Genomic DNA, 14181 nt, shown 5'->3' with positions numbered 1-14181 from the left:
TAAATCGAAGAATGTTAAATTGTGATTTATAATAAATTGGCCTAATTATTGAGGTAGATTTATTATGGAATAAAAATTGGACCAGTAAAGAGTAAACTTTCACAAAGCACCTTTTTCCTAAACAGTAATTTCTCCTCTTCCTAACTGCCTGATGGTATTTTAAGGTGCCTGGATTTTCTTTTGCAAATACAAACATTTTATAACTGTCAAATTTGAGTATTAAAAATTCTGTAAAATTTTATTTTAATAGATGTAAACTGTAAAACTCACACTTCTGATGCATATCTTTTTCTTTGTTTTTCACAGAGACTAATAGACAAGTCCAGAGTAACCTGTGTAAAATGGGTACCAGGTTCGGAAAGCCTTTTCCTAGTAGCTCATTCCAGTGGAAATATGTACTTATATAATGTGGAGCACACTTGTGGTACCACAGCCCCACACTACCAGCTACTTAAGCAAGGAGAAAGTTTTGCAGTCCACACTTGCAAGAGTAAATCCACAAGAAATCCTCTACTTAAATGGACCGTAGGTGAGGGTGCCCTGAATGAATTTGCTTTTTCCCCCGATGGGAAATTTTTGGCATGTGTGAGCCAAGATGGCTTTCTTCGTGTGTTTAACTTTGATTCAGTGGAGCTGCATGGTACAATGAAAAGCTACTTTGGGGGACTACTGTGTGTGTGTTGGAGCCCAGATGGGAAATACATTGTAACAGGTGGAGAGGATGACCTGGTAACGGTTTGGTCTTTTGTGGACTGTCGAGTAATAGCTAGAGGCCATGGACATAAATCATGGGTTAGTGTTGTGGCATTTGACCCATATACCACTAGTGTAGAAGAGAGTGACCCAATGGAATTTAGTGGCAGTGATGAGGATTTCCAAGACCACCTTCATTTTGGTAGGGATCGAGCAAATAGTACACAATCTAGGTTATCAAAAAGGAACTCTACAGACAGTCGTCCAGTAAGTGTTACATATAGGTTTGGTTCTGTAGGCCAAGACACACAACTCTGTCTGTGGGACCTTACAGAAGATATTCTTTTCCCTCACCAACCTCTATCAAGAGCAAGGACACACACAAATGTTATGAATGCTACAAGTCCACCTGCAGGAAGTGGTGGAACTAACCCAGGAAGTAATGGAAACAGTATCACAACACCTGGAAACTCAGTACCCCCTCCTCTTCCACGGTCAAACAGCCTTCCACATTCTGCAGTCTCAAATACCGGCAGTAAAAGTAGCGTCATGGATGGTGCCATTGCTTCTGGTGTTAGTAAGTTTGCAACCCTATCACTACATGATCGGAAGGAAAGACACCATGAAAAAGATCATAAGAGAAATCATAGCATGGGACATATATCTAGCAAGAGCAGTGACAAACTGAACCTAGTTACTAAAACCAAAACGGACCCAGCTAAAACTTTGGGAACACCTCTCTGTCCCAGAATGGAAGATGTTCCCTTGTTAGAGCCTCTTATCTGTAAAAAGATAGCACATGAAAGACTGACTGTGTTAATTTTTCTTGAAGACTGTATAGTCACTGCTTGTCAGGAGGGATTTATTTGCACATGGGCAAGGCCTGGTAAAGTGGTAAGTTTTAATCCTTAATGCTGCATCAAAGAACTAGAACTTTGAGTAGATAGTTTTCTCAAAATATATCTGAATATTGGATATAAAATTTCTTTAAGCTTAATGTAAAAATATTATTTCCTCAGAGCCATACTTTTGGATACTGCATGCCATATTTCTGAATGATTTGACATGTCTTGGGGTACATTTCTTAGTTGCCTTCCAACCAGAGAAATACTGTATATCCAAAGTTTGTGTTCCTATATTTTCAAACTTTTTTAGTATAAACACAACATGGTGGTGACAGAAATTTAAAAACTGGATTAAAACTGTTCAATCACTAAAGTAACTATCTTAGTCATTCACACATTTTCCTATGCTGCTTTTTTCCTGTGTTTTCAAATATTACTGCTTTGAGTCTACCATGAAATGCTAGCTTTTTTAGAATTCAGGTATCCCATCTGAAAACTTAAAGCATTTAACATACTTTTATGGATTTCTGCAGTATTAATAAATGTCAATCAATTTGTGAGCAAACTTTTTTAAATTGTCTACTTACCATATTGGGAATAGTTTGTAGTATCTTGCCTGAAAATCTGAATCAGCCCTAAATGCATAATACAGTGCTAATGAGATTTTTTATGAACCTGTATAAAGATCTTGATTTTTATAGGACTTACTGTGAGAGAAATCATGGCCATGGTAAATGTTTATTGCATAAACAGCTTCATATTTTGTTTAGTATTGTCATTTTTACTATTCAAATATGGAGGCAAAACTAAAATTGATTAGTAGGGTTGTTTCAGGCAATCGTTTCTATCAATTTAAAGTAATACATTTCTAGGGTTTTTTACCCTCCATTGTAAAAATCTTGAATGCAACATTTTGTCCATTGCATGGCAAATTTGTTTTTTCTGTGTTTTAAATGAGCCTAGAACTAATTGCCATGTTATAACCTCAAGCACCTTCCATGCCAAGAAAGCTTTGTTTGCGAGCAACATTTTCTGATGAAATACTGCTCTGAAAAACCATACCTAACCATAAAACCAGCAGGGGGACCCCTCGCTTATTTCTGATTACTTGTGTACAATTGCAGCACTCATAGGGTACTACATTTCTGGAGTATTTTCTTAAACTATTTTGAATATTTTCCTAATTGGACTATATAGATATATGTAGTTCAATAATCCTAACTACCTGATTCCCTAGAACGTTTAGAGTTGGAGCAATAAGTGTGTTCCAGAAAACTAAAATATACCACAACTACCTTGAAACAGAAATCCGAAGTAAGTCTCAAAATGACATGATGATGAGAATTATTCCTAAACAAAAATGATGATTCAGCTGCTTTGAAACCCCAAACACATATTGTAAAAGTTCCTCCAGTCTGGTTCTCAAATTTGTCATAGTATATGCATGCATTGAGAACCCCTTCCACTCAGCATCTGTGCACACTTAGTGGCTAGATCTACTAAGACTGAACATATAGTGACTGTTTCTCTTGGGGAAGGGGGGGGGGAAGGGCATTACTTTACCTTTAAAGATATTTAGTACATGAGACTCATTAACCCAAAATAGTGAAACTACATTACAATGGAAGTGTTTTAACTTCTGTGAATCAGTGCAAGGCACAAACATTCTTCTGAAAGTAACTTTCAACATATGCATCAATGTTTCAGCTTTCCAGAGTAAATATTTCCTTCTTGCATAAATGTTAACCCAGATTGTTTGTGTATTACTAAATGCTACCCCTTTTCATTTTCTGTCTATGAACTAGTAAATTAGGTTTCCTTAAACTGCTGAGCGTAATTTAATCCGTTTTTGTGCATTGATGATTTTGATTTAGAATACAACATCTCAAATATTTCAGAGATAGAGTATGCAGTACCCAAAATCAGGATTTATGTATTTGGCCAATATGGAAAACTTTAATTACAGGTAAGTCGTTTTCATGCTGAAGTTCACAATATTTCAAAATTAATATATTGAACTGATGTAAATGCCATATCATTTAGGGTGTATTTACTTCCTTAGAAAGATATTTTCCAAAGGACTTGTTTCTCTGATTTCTTTATTTGCATTTACAGTGAGTTCACTCTGCTAGTTAAACTAAGTTTCGGTGACATGTTTACAGGGGCTTGATGGGGAAATAACTGTGCCAGAAAGATACCTATCCTTTGGTTTATAGGATAGAGCACTTACAATAACTTTATACATATTTTAATGAGAATTGTACAAGTATAAAAACACTCATGGTAACGTGTCACTTATATACCACACATTTCTATATTGTCAATGGTTTTATCCTTGGCTAAGTCTGTCACTTTGGAGTTTAATGCTGCTATCTTCTGTCTTCCTCCCATCTTCTGGGTTCCTGACAGTCTTGGAAGATTGCCCTCTCTACCATTTTTTTCTTGATTTAAAAAAAAAAATATCCATCATTGCCTCAAACAGCTTTGGTTAGTCCCAACTATAACCAAACCAAGGAAAGACTGAACAGAAAATTGAATTAGTCTTGCAGTAGAAAGTATCAGTACCATTGAGCCATCTCTACCTTTCCCTCTCATTTGCCTCTTTTTAATAAGAGTCATCAAAGCACTTACTGTGCCGTCTGAAAGACAGTTTGCCATGTATTCTCTACTAATTTACAGGAAGGAGACAGTGAAGACCACGGTTAGGGTGGTCTTCCTCATTTCTTAGACCTATTGAATCTTTTGTCCGCAGTGTATTGGTTTCTACCGGCCTTGGCTGAAAATCCAGAAATGGATCTTCAACCTTGATTCCATAAAGTATGATGCACTGCCATCCCAGCCCCATACAGCCTACACGGCAAGATTTATGAATTACTACTTCAGTTTGCCCATCATACCTTGAGCTTTCTCATTGCTACGTTGTTCTTGTAAAGTATGTGACCCAAATACACTTTTATCATACTAACTCAGCCAAAAAGAGTGCCAGGGTCTTACAAAATCAGTAGGAAAATTGGGCTGGGGTGAAGGGGAAGAATGCTTTAACTGTCTGAAAAATGAATAATGAACCGTTTTTCCTTAGATGTGGTCATGGAAATTTTCATCTTATTCCTTAACTTGTCTGAAAGCAACTTAAATAGGAGAGAATTAGAAAAGTGAAATTGCCTCTGAATCACATTGCCAATTACTTCAATCCAAATTGCAAGTACTACAGATGCAATAAAAATGCTTTGTATTTATGTACAAAGGAATTTGATAATTGCTTTACTTTAAACTATTTTACTAGGCTTGAATGCATCTTCCCAAACTAATTGCAAGTTATTTCAATACAAAATAAATTATCTAAATGTTTGAATGACACAAATATTTAACCTGTTTATAATCTTGTACAATTACTTGGTTTTAATTTAAGGGAAACTTATCCCTTTTTTCACTTTTTCTGAGAGCTCAAGGTGAGATTGGACAAAACTACAAAGGAATAGTTGAGTGAAATGGCAGTATATATCTGGCAGACTGAATGTTACCATTTTGTGAAACAAAATGCACATGAAACTTAGAATGTTTTTTATTCTTATTGTATATGAAAATCTAGACTTAAATTATAATATCCTTAAATTTTCCAACTAACTACAATTGTAGTACAGTATCATGTTTTAATATGGCTTATGTTTTTGCTATAAGTACTTTACAAACATTCATGTATTATACTTCGGTGAGTGGGAAGACCGGCTACACATTAATTCTTCCTTAGTGGAAAAGAGCATTTTTCCAATACAGCTGAAGTTCTATTACTGGCATTTTGAGTACTATTAAATAGAATTATTTCAATGTGATACAATATCTATGTAAACTCTACAGTAAAACTGAATCATGGCTTTATGATGTCAGGATACCAAGGTGCAATTTGGAGCTTCGTGTAATGTGCATATAGTAGCAAATGAAATTGCACATATAATATAGTACACTCTCATTAGCAGGGTGAATTTAAAGTAATACACTGGTTTGATGATGTATAGCAAAATGTGCACAATGGAGGGTGTGGCTTAAGTGACTTCAGTGAAGCCAGGAGAGATCATAATTCTGTATAAAAGGTCTTATGGGTGAGGGTTTCTGGATTAGAAAATACTAAACACTTTCAGAAATCCCATGTTTTGAACAATCACCTTTTAAAAACTTGGTTACATACTTGAAGAGACTGTATACATCTGCCCCTTTAGCTTAAATCTACTAAAATGATGCTGAAAAAAATGGCTGGCCTGCTTATGTTACAATAATGAAAATAATTTACTGTGGCACAACTTAGGTGTAAAAGATAAAAACAAGATTTTTTTTCCTGCATTTTTACAAATTCTGTATACTTGAGTTTGTTAAAGATTGATATGTTAGGTGATACTGTACAAAATTGTATTGATTATACCTTTAGTGCAAATCAAAAGTAAAATTCATGTTATTCCTTTTTACACTTCCATCTAATTCTTGACAACTTGAATAAATTTCATAGAGCCTTTCTAACATGAAATATTGTTAAATTAACTGTTGCAATAATTAAGCTTTAATAAGTATTGTTGGTATATTTATAATTTTAAAAAATCAAGTTTGTTTCATACTGCTTATTTTTTAGCTGTTCTGTTGTCACTGTTACAGCTGAAGAACCTTACTAAATACTTGACTTACAAAATTTGCTGAGGTTGTCCTCTGTATACTGACGTTGAATAAAATGTGTGACTGAACTGTAAATGTAGATAATTTTCAATAGTCCTTTCCACATCTAAGTTCTGAAAGCTGGGATGTAACAAGTTAAAGGTTTTTTCTATATGCTATACGTACCTTGCTGAAAAGATGGCCCCAGTGAAACAGCTATCTTTTTAGCTGCCATTTTATAATGTAAAGGATTGACTAAATCATGTAATTTTTGAGTAAATAGCTTTCAGAAATTGTTCCCAAGTTGATACTAAATCAAATGTGGGGATAGATCTGTCACTTCTAACTCTTGAACTAGGTTGTAAAGTTCCTATGTTAGTTTGCCTCTTTAAATCCTTAAATATCAGGACAATGTGAAATAAATTCTATTTTAAACACAGATTCAGTAATTCAGACTTGGGTAAATTAGGCTGTCGATGTATATCCATCAAGCAGCAGTTGGAATGAAGAATTTTGTCTTTGGACTCTACAGGAGCTCTTTCCCCTATGGATTCCAGTTCAGGCTATGCTGCTTAGTCTTAGCCTTATGTAGACCTTGAGGCTTACCTATACAAAACTGAGTTCACAGCCCTAAAAATGTAACTCAAAAGAAGAGGATTCAGGTGTTTCCAACCTAGAAGTAGTAATATAGGGCCAGAACAGACCAAGTTTTTGACATTGTCTTTGGTAGTCAAGTTAGGCTGATGTAAAATGGCCACTCACTTTCATCAGGTGCCTAGGGACAGCTCATCAAGGTTCTCCATCTCTTAAACCAGTGTACCAGGTTAATTCACACAATCAATCAACAAAGATGGTTGTTTCCCAGGTTAGGGCTTTTCTAGCAGGGTCTTCAAATTCTCCTTATTTCATTGATCTAAGTTCTAGAGCCATTGTGGGCCCTGGCAAGCAGAGATCTGTTTCCCTGTTGGTGAGATTCTTTCGTAGCCTTGTGGTGATGGGAGAAGTTTCCTTTCCTTTTATATTTAAACACTGGATGATGGTCTGGCACTTCAAGAAATAGTATAGTGACCAATCTTAATGTGATTGGGCCTGGTAGCACTTTTGAAAGTATGTCCTGAGAAAGGTAAGGTGAAACCTGTCCTGAAGGCTTGCTGTGGGACCATCTGATTGTCAAATACCATGTAAATGAGAATTGGTTGCTCAAACAAGTTCCACAGGAATTAGTGGGAACATGAAAGCAATCTGTCTTCCACCTACTCTACAGACATAATGCATACTGTGGTAAAAGATCTCATATTGTAACCAACTTCTACTTTCCTTTTTAAATATCTTGCCCAAAAGTCCTCAGGGAAATAGCCAGTGTGATCATGCTCTATTCTGACTTTCAAGTTCAGATTTAGGTGGCGCATCCATCAACTTCACTATTTTCCATTTGTTTACTCTTTTCAGATTGAGAGTTTGCCTATTTTAGAGCTAACCATGTTCTTGGCTGCTGTAGTTTCTACTCAAAAGTTAAATTTATCTGGTTTGTCTCCAGTCATTTTTTTAACCTGACATATAGCTTAAATCTTGCCAGAAATTCTAGTTTGAAAAGGCTAGAGAATGTTGCTCTCTGTACTTAAGATTTAAGTATGTGAATTCTTTGCTCCTAAACTAGGTCAAAGGTTTCATGCCTAGATGGGATTAGGACCCTGCCAGCAAAGCAGGTGTGTGCTTCAGCAGGCTATAGAGAAGATACACAAGGCAGTTATACATTTGCATTGTACATAAACTCATGAGGTATAATCCGCCTCTTGGATACAGGTGTCTTTCATATCTAGATTGAAGTGTTAAGAGCCATTAAGGTATAGTATACTTTCTCTAATCCCAATGCATGTCTGAGGCAAGGAGGGTTTTTATGTGGATTGTATATAGAATGATATTGGAACTTTGCTTTTTGCCACATGAGGTAAGCATGGAAATACACTTCAGTAATTAAATATATCCCTATATACGAATATCTACCAGAAGTAGAATTGCAACTGAATCTCTTATGATGCTGCTGCTGCACTCCTTTACAAGGTACTTATTCTACTTGTACTCAAACTATATTCAGGCATACTACACTACCACAGTGAAACAAGGAAAGACAAGTAAATACTTCAGCACCAAACATAAAATGTTCATAAAGTGAATAACACTGAAAAGAAAAAATCAAGTCATTTTAAATAGAAATGACTATCAGCTTTCCCGGAATCCTCCTTCCTTCCAGGCTCTCCCGGTTTTTTCAAGGAGTCTTCTGCTATACAGTGGGTGTACGTTCCTAAAGGACTTGCCTTTTTTTTAAAAAATGGTAACATTCTTACACCAATTCACTAACTGATCTTATGACTCCATTAGAAATTCTTTTAATGTGATCTAGTAAAATAATTCATGCAGTTTGATGCCTCATCTTAATACTTAACCACTTACCTGAGCAATCTACTGTTTGAGGTCTCATCCAAACGGTTTGTACCAGTTTAACTAAAATTATGGTCTTAAAAAAATGTAAATCCATGCAACTTTGTGTGTGGATTTGCATCTTAAAACTTAGAGGTGCAAGCCTGTCTAACAACTTGAAAACTGGACATAGTGTCCAAGCAAGGCTTTATGCTGGCTTAGTTTTAATCATTTAAGACCTGATTTACACTGCTGGGTGGCTGGGTGGGTCTGGGGACAAGCCCTAAGATACCAAGTATACCATACAGCACCTACCTACCTCCATCATTGCTTCACATTTTTCAGTTCGCAATGAAATGCCAGATAGAGGGTATGTCTTTCCTAATATCTAAAATACTGCAATTGGACTTATCTATTCTCCCTTTGGCACCAATCAATTTTATCTTTATTCGTATAAGAACAATATTTATAATCCTATGGTCATTTTGATCAGCGTTAATCTCATTCCTTATTTCATATTCACCAAGTATTAGCTGAAAGATTTTTAAATTCAGACTCTGAAGATTATAGCAGCTGAAAGCCTGAAACTTTGCATTATAAATCTCTCTTCACACATCACTTTTGAAATACCTTTTGAGGCTGAAGTTTTCCGAGTTTGTTCTTCCTGCAGGTGACTTTTTAAAAAAATAAAATCAAAGTGTCTTCAACGGTGAGAATTGTGGGTGAGGATAAGTACTCAATGTTTTTTTAAAAGTAGTCTATTTTCTGAATAGAAAATAAAAATAAGGCTAGTTAAAAACATGATTGGAATGTCCTTATTGCGGTCTAGTGCCTTCGCTAGGTTTGAGAGAGAGGGAATGAAAAGCTAAATGATAAAATCTGAGCATGCTCAGTGAACATATTTCAGTCCTGCTCCCTTTATAAATCTCAGTATATATTCCGGCAGGCTTGACTAGCATTTGGGAGGCCAAGAGAGAGCTGCTGAAACAACTTGAATTAGAGAGCAAACGCTGCAAAATCCTCCACCAAAAAGACCAGCTTTAACATTAGGAACAAGGAAAATTATCCATAAATTCTGTGTATTCTCCCCACCCTGGGCTTTCTGAAATTTTTGATGCATTCTATAATCTAATTTGTAAACTCTATTAAGGAGATTGACATAACTTAAACTGCTAGACTTCCTTTAAAAAAAAAAAAAAAAGCAGTAGCAAAACTATGAATTTCCTCCTCCTCCATTAAGGTGAATGGAGGAAGATGTGAACTTCAAAGCTTAACTGGGGGTAACTTTTTTCTCTGTAGGCTGTGGGTTTTCTAGTTGGAAGTTAACCCCCAATTCGAGTGTCTATCCTATGAATGCTGTTCTAATTAAATATTTAACAAAGATAAATGCAAAAAAATAATGCATGTCAACAGTCACTTTTTGTTTGCCCTTGTGGCACACTTAGTATATTCTGTTTCTTGTTTATTTCTAAATACATAGCTTAATATAACTTACTTTGGTGTGCAATATATATTGTGCGCACACCATGTCAGATTTGAAGATGCTGTAGGAATCTGAATTTCTTTGTACTTTCCTATCTTTAGACTTTGAAGTGGGCAACTTCATGTTGCATTAGCAGGATTTTTTGTATTTAAATAATTCACTTTCTGCAGTTTGTGTCTTATCCCATCTCCTCTGGTCTACCCAAGAGTGGTTTAGTTACAGCAGGCCGTTTGCTTCATTTTAACATCTTTGCTTCCTTCCTTCTTGAACATAAGCTTTTCACCAAATTTAGAAGATCATCCTGAGACCAAAATTAGTATCTGTATTCCTAGTTGAAAGCCAGAAGGAATCATTATGGTTATGAAGGCTGACCACCTACATACCACAGGATAGAGAATCTCACCCAATAACTATCAAACCGATAATTTGATAGAACATATCACTTCAAAAGATATCCACTCTTGGTTTAAAGACTTATAATTACAAATTTCAACTTTGTTAAATGTAATCTGTGCTACTAATTACTAATTTACCCATCAATATGTATTAGCTAATGTTAACTTTTCATGGTCAAAGTGCTGTACAAACATCTAATTTCAGACTGCTCTGAAGTAGATAAACAATTATCCTCCCTGTACAGTTGGGCAAGTGAGCCAGGCTGTACCTTCCTCAAAACTGCAGGAAGTGTTTCAGACCAGAGATTAAAACTCAGGAATGCCTGATGTCCAGTCCTGTAGTCACACCACTCAACCCATTTTTTCTCATAAGAAAAAGCTATTCATAGCCCAGGAGATGAGGATACGCCCAGTCCAAATGACTTGAATGCTGGAGATCATAGGGTATTGGGGTACCACAGTAAATAGTAGCTATTTATATTCTATGTGCTTCCTAGAATCACCACTTTTTAAAGCACAGCTATATATAGCAAAACAAATACATTTCTCATGTTTCATAGGAAATGACTGCATTTCAAATAAGGGTTCCCTAAACATTCACAAGGAATAATGCATATTTGTTTGTCATAGCACATGATTACCATGGTCATGAGCCTATTAGAAATACTTTGTCCTTTACACCATCTTTATAGGATTTAATTTATCTTTTACAAGCATGTGATTACTAGCATATACACGTCAGACCCCTGATTAATTTGTCATAAATCAGACCAGGAATATTGGTACCTATGGATGTTTAATTACAGAATATCCTTTTCCAGTGTATTTGAAAACTTACTTAGCCTATATAATCTTTCAAGAAAATGACATGTTGGTGTTGTGGTTAGGATGAACAGACTTCTGAGTGTGGTATGTGATAGCACCGTAGACTCTGCGTGTGATTCAGCATTCTGGTTTATACATCATTCATTTTATTCACTATTTTAAAAATAAAAGGATGTTGGGGTAACATTTTTCAGAAGTGTCTAATGACTGAACTGCTGTTGAAAATTTTACCCTTCATGTGCAGTTTCACTCCTCTGTGCATCCTCCCTCCTCCTCCCAGAGAAGGAAGGCAAATTGTACCATTGCTCCTTACATGTAATGCTGAACTCTGAAATGTGCAACATCTTTTAAGGCCTGAATATCACATTTGTGTATTTCATGACTAAGCCACAAATCTATTTCACTATATAAATTATATGAAAATCAGTTATGCATTGCTTAAACAAGGCAGAACAATTGTTGATGCTACTTACCCAGGGCAGTCTGAAGTATAGCATACCATACCACCTTCTGTGTACCTGTTTTCTGCCATGAACCCCATCAATCTGTATGGATGCATCCCATGTCTGAATTGATGGATCAAAGATTTTTAAAGGGGAGGATAAGTTTACCTGAAATTAGGTTTTTATGACTCAGATCCACCAATCTAGAACCTCTTCCACTTTTGCCTGTGGTTTAAGAGAATAGGGATTTTTTTCTTCAGTAGGGGTTCCCAGATTTTTGGATCCAAACAAGAAAAAGCTCCTGTAGACTCTGAAGATGTCATTAATTCTACATTCCAATTGTTAGTTACTCTCTGATTTTGGCTAGCTTGATGGATGAGTCACAGGAACATAATTCAGAGGTAAGAGGAAATAACTAAAATGGTTATTTTAGTTATATAGTAAGGAAACGTGAAGGCATTATGTTAATTGGTGCGCTTCAGGTTTAGCAGACATTTAGTTTTTCAGGCTGTTAGCAATCTTTTTAATAACTAAATGATAAAGTGCAAGAAAACAAACCTGCCTTTTAGTGCAGATGTTTGTTTTAAATCTGACGGCTGGTGTACAAATTGAAATTCAATCGTATTTCTTTGCAATGATCATAGGATAAAGCCTCTTGTTCAGTTGGCAGCTTAAGTACATAAATCAAAAGCAGAAAATACCTGCTTTATACTATCCTAACCAGTTATCTACAAGAACAGCTGTAGCTAAGAATGCTGTATAGTTCTTAAGCTACAAACCTGAAATATAAGCAAGCCACTACTAAATTGTAATGCATTTCAATGAACTGGTAAATTTATGAAGAAATTAGAAGTTAGGCTTACCTAAATCCAAACTTAAATGGGAATGGGAAACAATGTGAACTCTCTCATTTGAGTTTTTCCCCTACTGTCTTTTCCTGGTATCCTCATTCTGAACTACCATACGCAAATGTGTTAAACCATTTACTATTTTTTCATTAGCATATGAGGGACTTTGGACTCTCACCTGTAGTGTTAGCATTAATGGAGTTAACTGTCTAATTTCCTTTGTCCTTGATAGCACAATAGACCCAGTCTGACTTCTACTGTGTAGTGCCCATTTGCTGTATATTTAACTATTAGTTCAAAGGACACTTACTATTTTTATAGTATGGTTTAAAAAGTGTCCAGGAGTTGTCAATGGGTTGAGAAAAGTGCAAGGCAAACTAAGATAAAACGCATGTAACACATACACAGTATCCTAAATTTGTAATCTGTCCCAAAAACATTGTTTTCAACATTAAGCAAGGCAAATGAAATATTTCATCTAGGTATATGGCACATGATTTTTGTAGGAATGAAGGTGATGTGTGAGTAGTGAGTGCCTATAAAGAGACACCTTTGTATTGATTAATCTGCTGCAGATTGTTAATTTTTAAAATTAATGTCAGGCTCTCTTGCTGGATTAATGTAAACTGCTTTATTTGCAGGGTTTATTGTCATCCCAAAACCAGGCCAATTCTCCAAGTGGAACTGTAGTATAGCCATCACACTACTACTCGCAAATCTTTGAACACAGGACAAGAAGTAATGACAATGGAACCAGGAGCTGTTCTTCATGCAGAGAGCATCAGAAATTATAAAATGGCAGAGTGTAAATTTGGAATTATGTGAATCACATAATACTTTGCAAAAGAATAATGTAATGAGTTCTTAGTATGGCTAATACTTCTAGGCTGCTCACCCAAAGAAGAATTTTCCTTTTAAAAAAATGCTTCATTTGGTGTTGCAGTAAAAAAATTCTCAGTTTTCTTTATACTTTTCAAGTTCAGTGTAATTTAATCAATATATATATATAGAGAGAGAGAGAGAGGGAAAGATATATATGTGTAAAATAAAGTATGTTTCTTAAATCCAAGTAAGGTCAATGGTTATATAAATTAGTACTTCACCATTGTTTGTTTTTGCACTGATTTTTTTAACCAGAGATGGTTAGAAGACAGCCTGGAATGCACTCATGGAAAATGAAAGTCATTACTTTCTGGCTTAAAAATGTAATTCAGGAAGATGGATGCTGCAATCATAGATTTTTAAAATAAAATTGTTTGCACTTAAATAGTTTAATGCTAGTAGAGAATTACTTTAAAATGGGTATTCAGACACCCAGAAAAGCTATGTTGTGGAGAAAAGATATCCTTTGTATCTATTAACATTTATTTTAATATTGTTTCCAGTTGCAATCAGCTCTGTATTATATGTATAAATGTAATTCAGTGATTGGGAGGAAAATGGATCAGTACACTAGTAATTTTCATCATCTAAGAAAAATATTTCTAATTCCAAAAATACATATTAAACTATCTTGAATATGCAGTCTTGTTTATGTTCTGTTTTAAATTGGATCAATTTTGATGTAATCAATCTTTTGAATTAAATGTTGGG

At 35.3% G+C, this 14181-nt stretch overlaps 1 protein-coding gene across 3 annotated transcripts in view; it reads left to right on the top strand.

Annotated features, from left to right (window-relative positions):
- Window positions 1-14181, top strand: part of WDR20 (WD repeat domain 20) — a 56689-nt gene extending 42508 nt beyond the window's left edge. Inside the window, exons 3-4 of one of the 3 annotated variants that reach the window (XM_067555035.1) lie at window positions 307-529; window positions 13230-14181. In XM_067555035.1, coding sequence (XP_067411136.1) covers window positions 307-529; window positions 13230-13312 — 306 coding nt within the window. In that variant the 3' untranslated portion in view covers window positions 13313-14181. Of the gene's footprint in view, window positions 1-306; window positions 1588-13229 lie in introns of all 3 variants that reach the window. The other 2 variants (XM_067555033.1, XM_067555036.1) reach the window with 2 other exon arrangements.

This window comes from Emydura macquarii, unplaced genomic scaffold (assembly GCF_026122565.2).
Source record: "Emydura macquarii macquarii isolate MOO-44397 ecotype Brisbane River unplaced genomic scaffold, CSIRO-AGI_Emac_v2 contig_1551, whole genome shotgun sequence".
NCBI classification, from domain to species: domain Eukaryota; kingdom Metazoa; phylum Chordata; order Testudines; family Chelidae; genus Emydura; species Emydura macquarii.
Note: the sequence above shows the minus strand (reverse complement) of the source record. Positions and strands in the feature narration are given on the sequence as shown.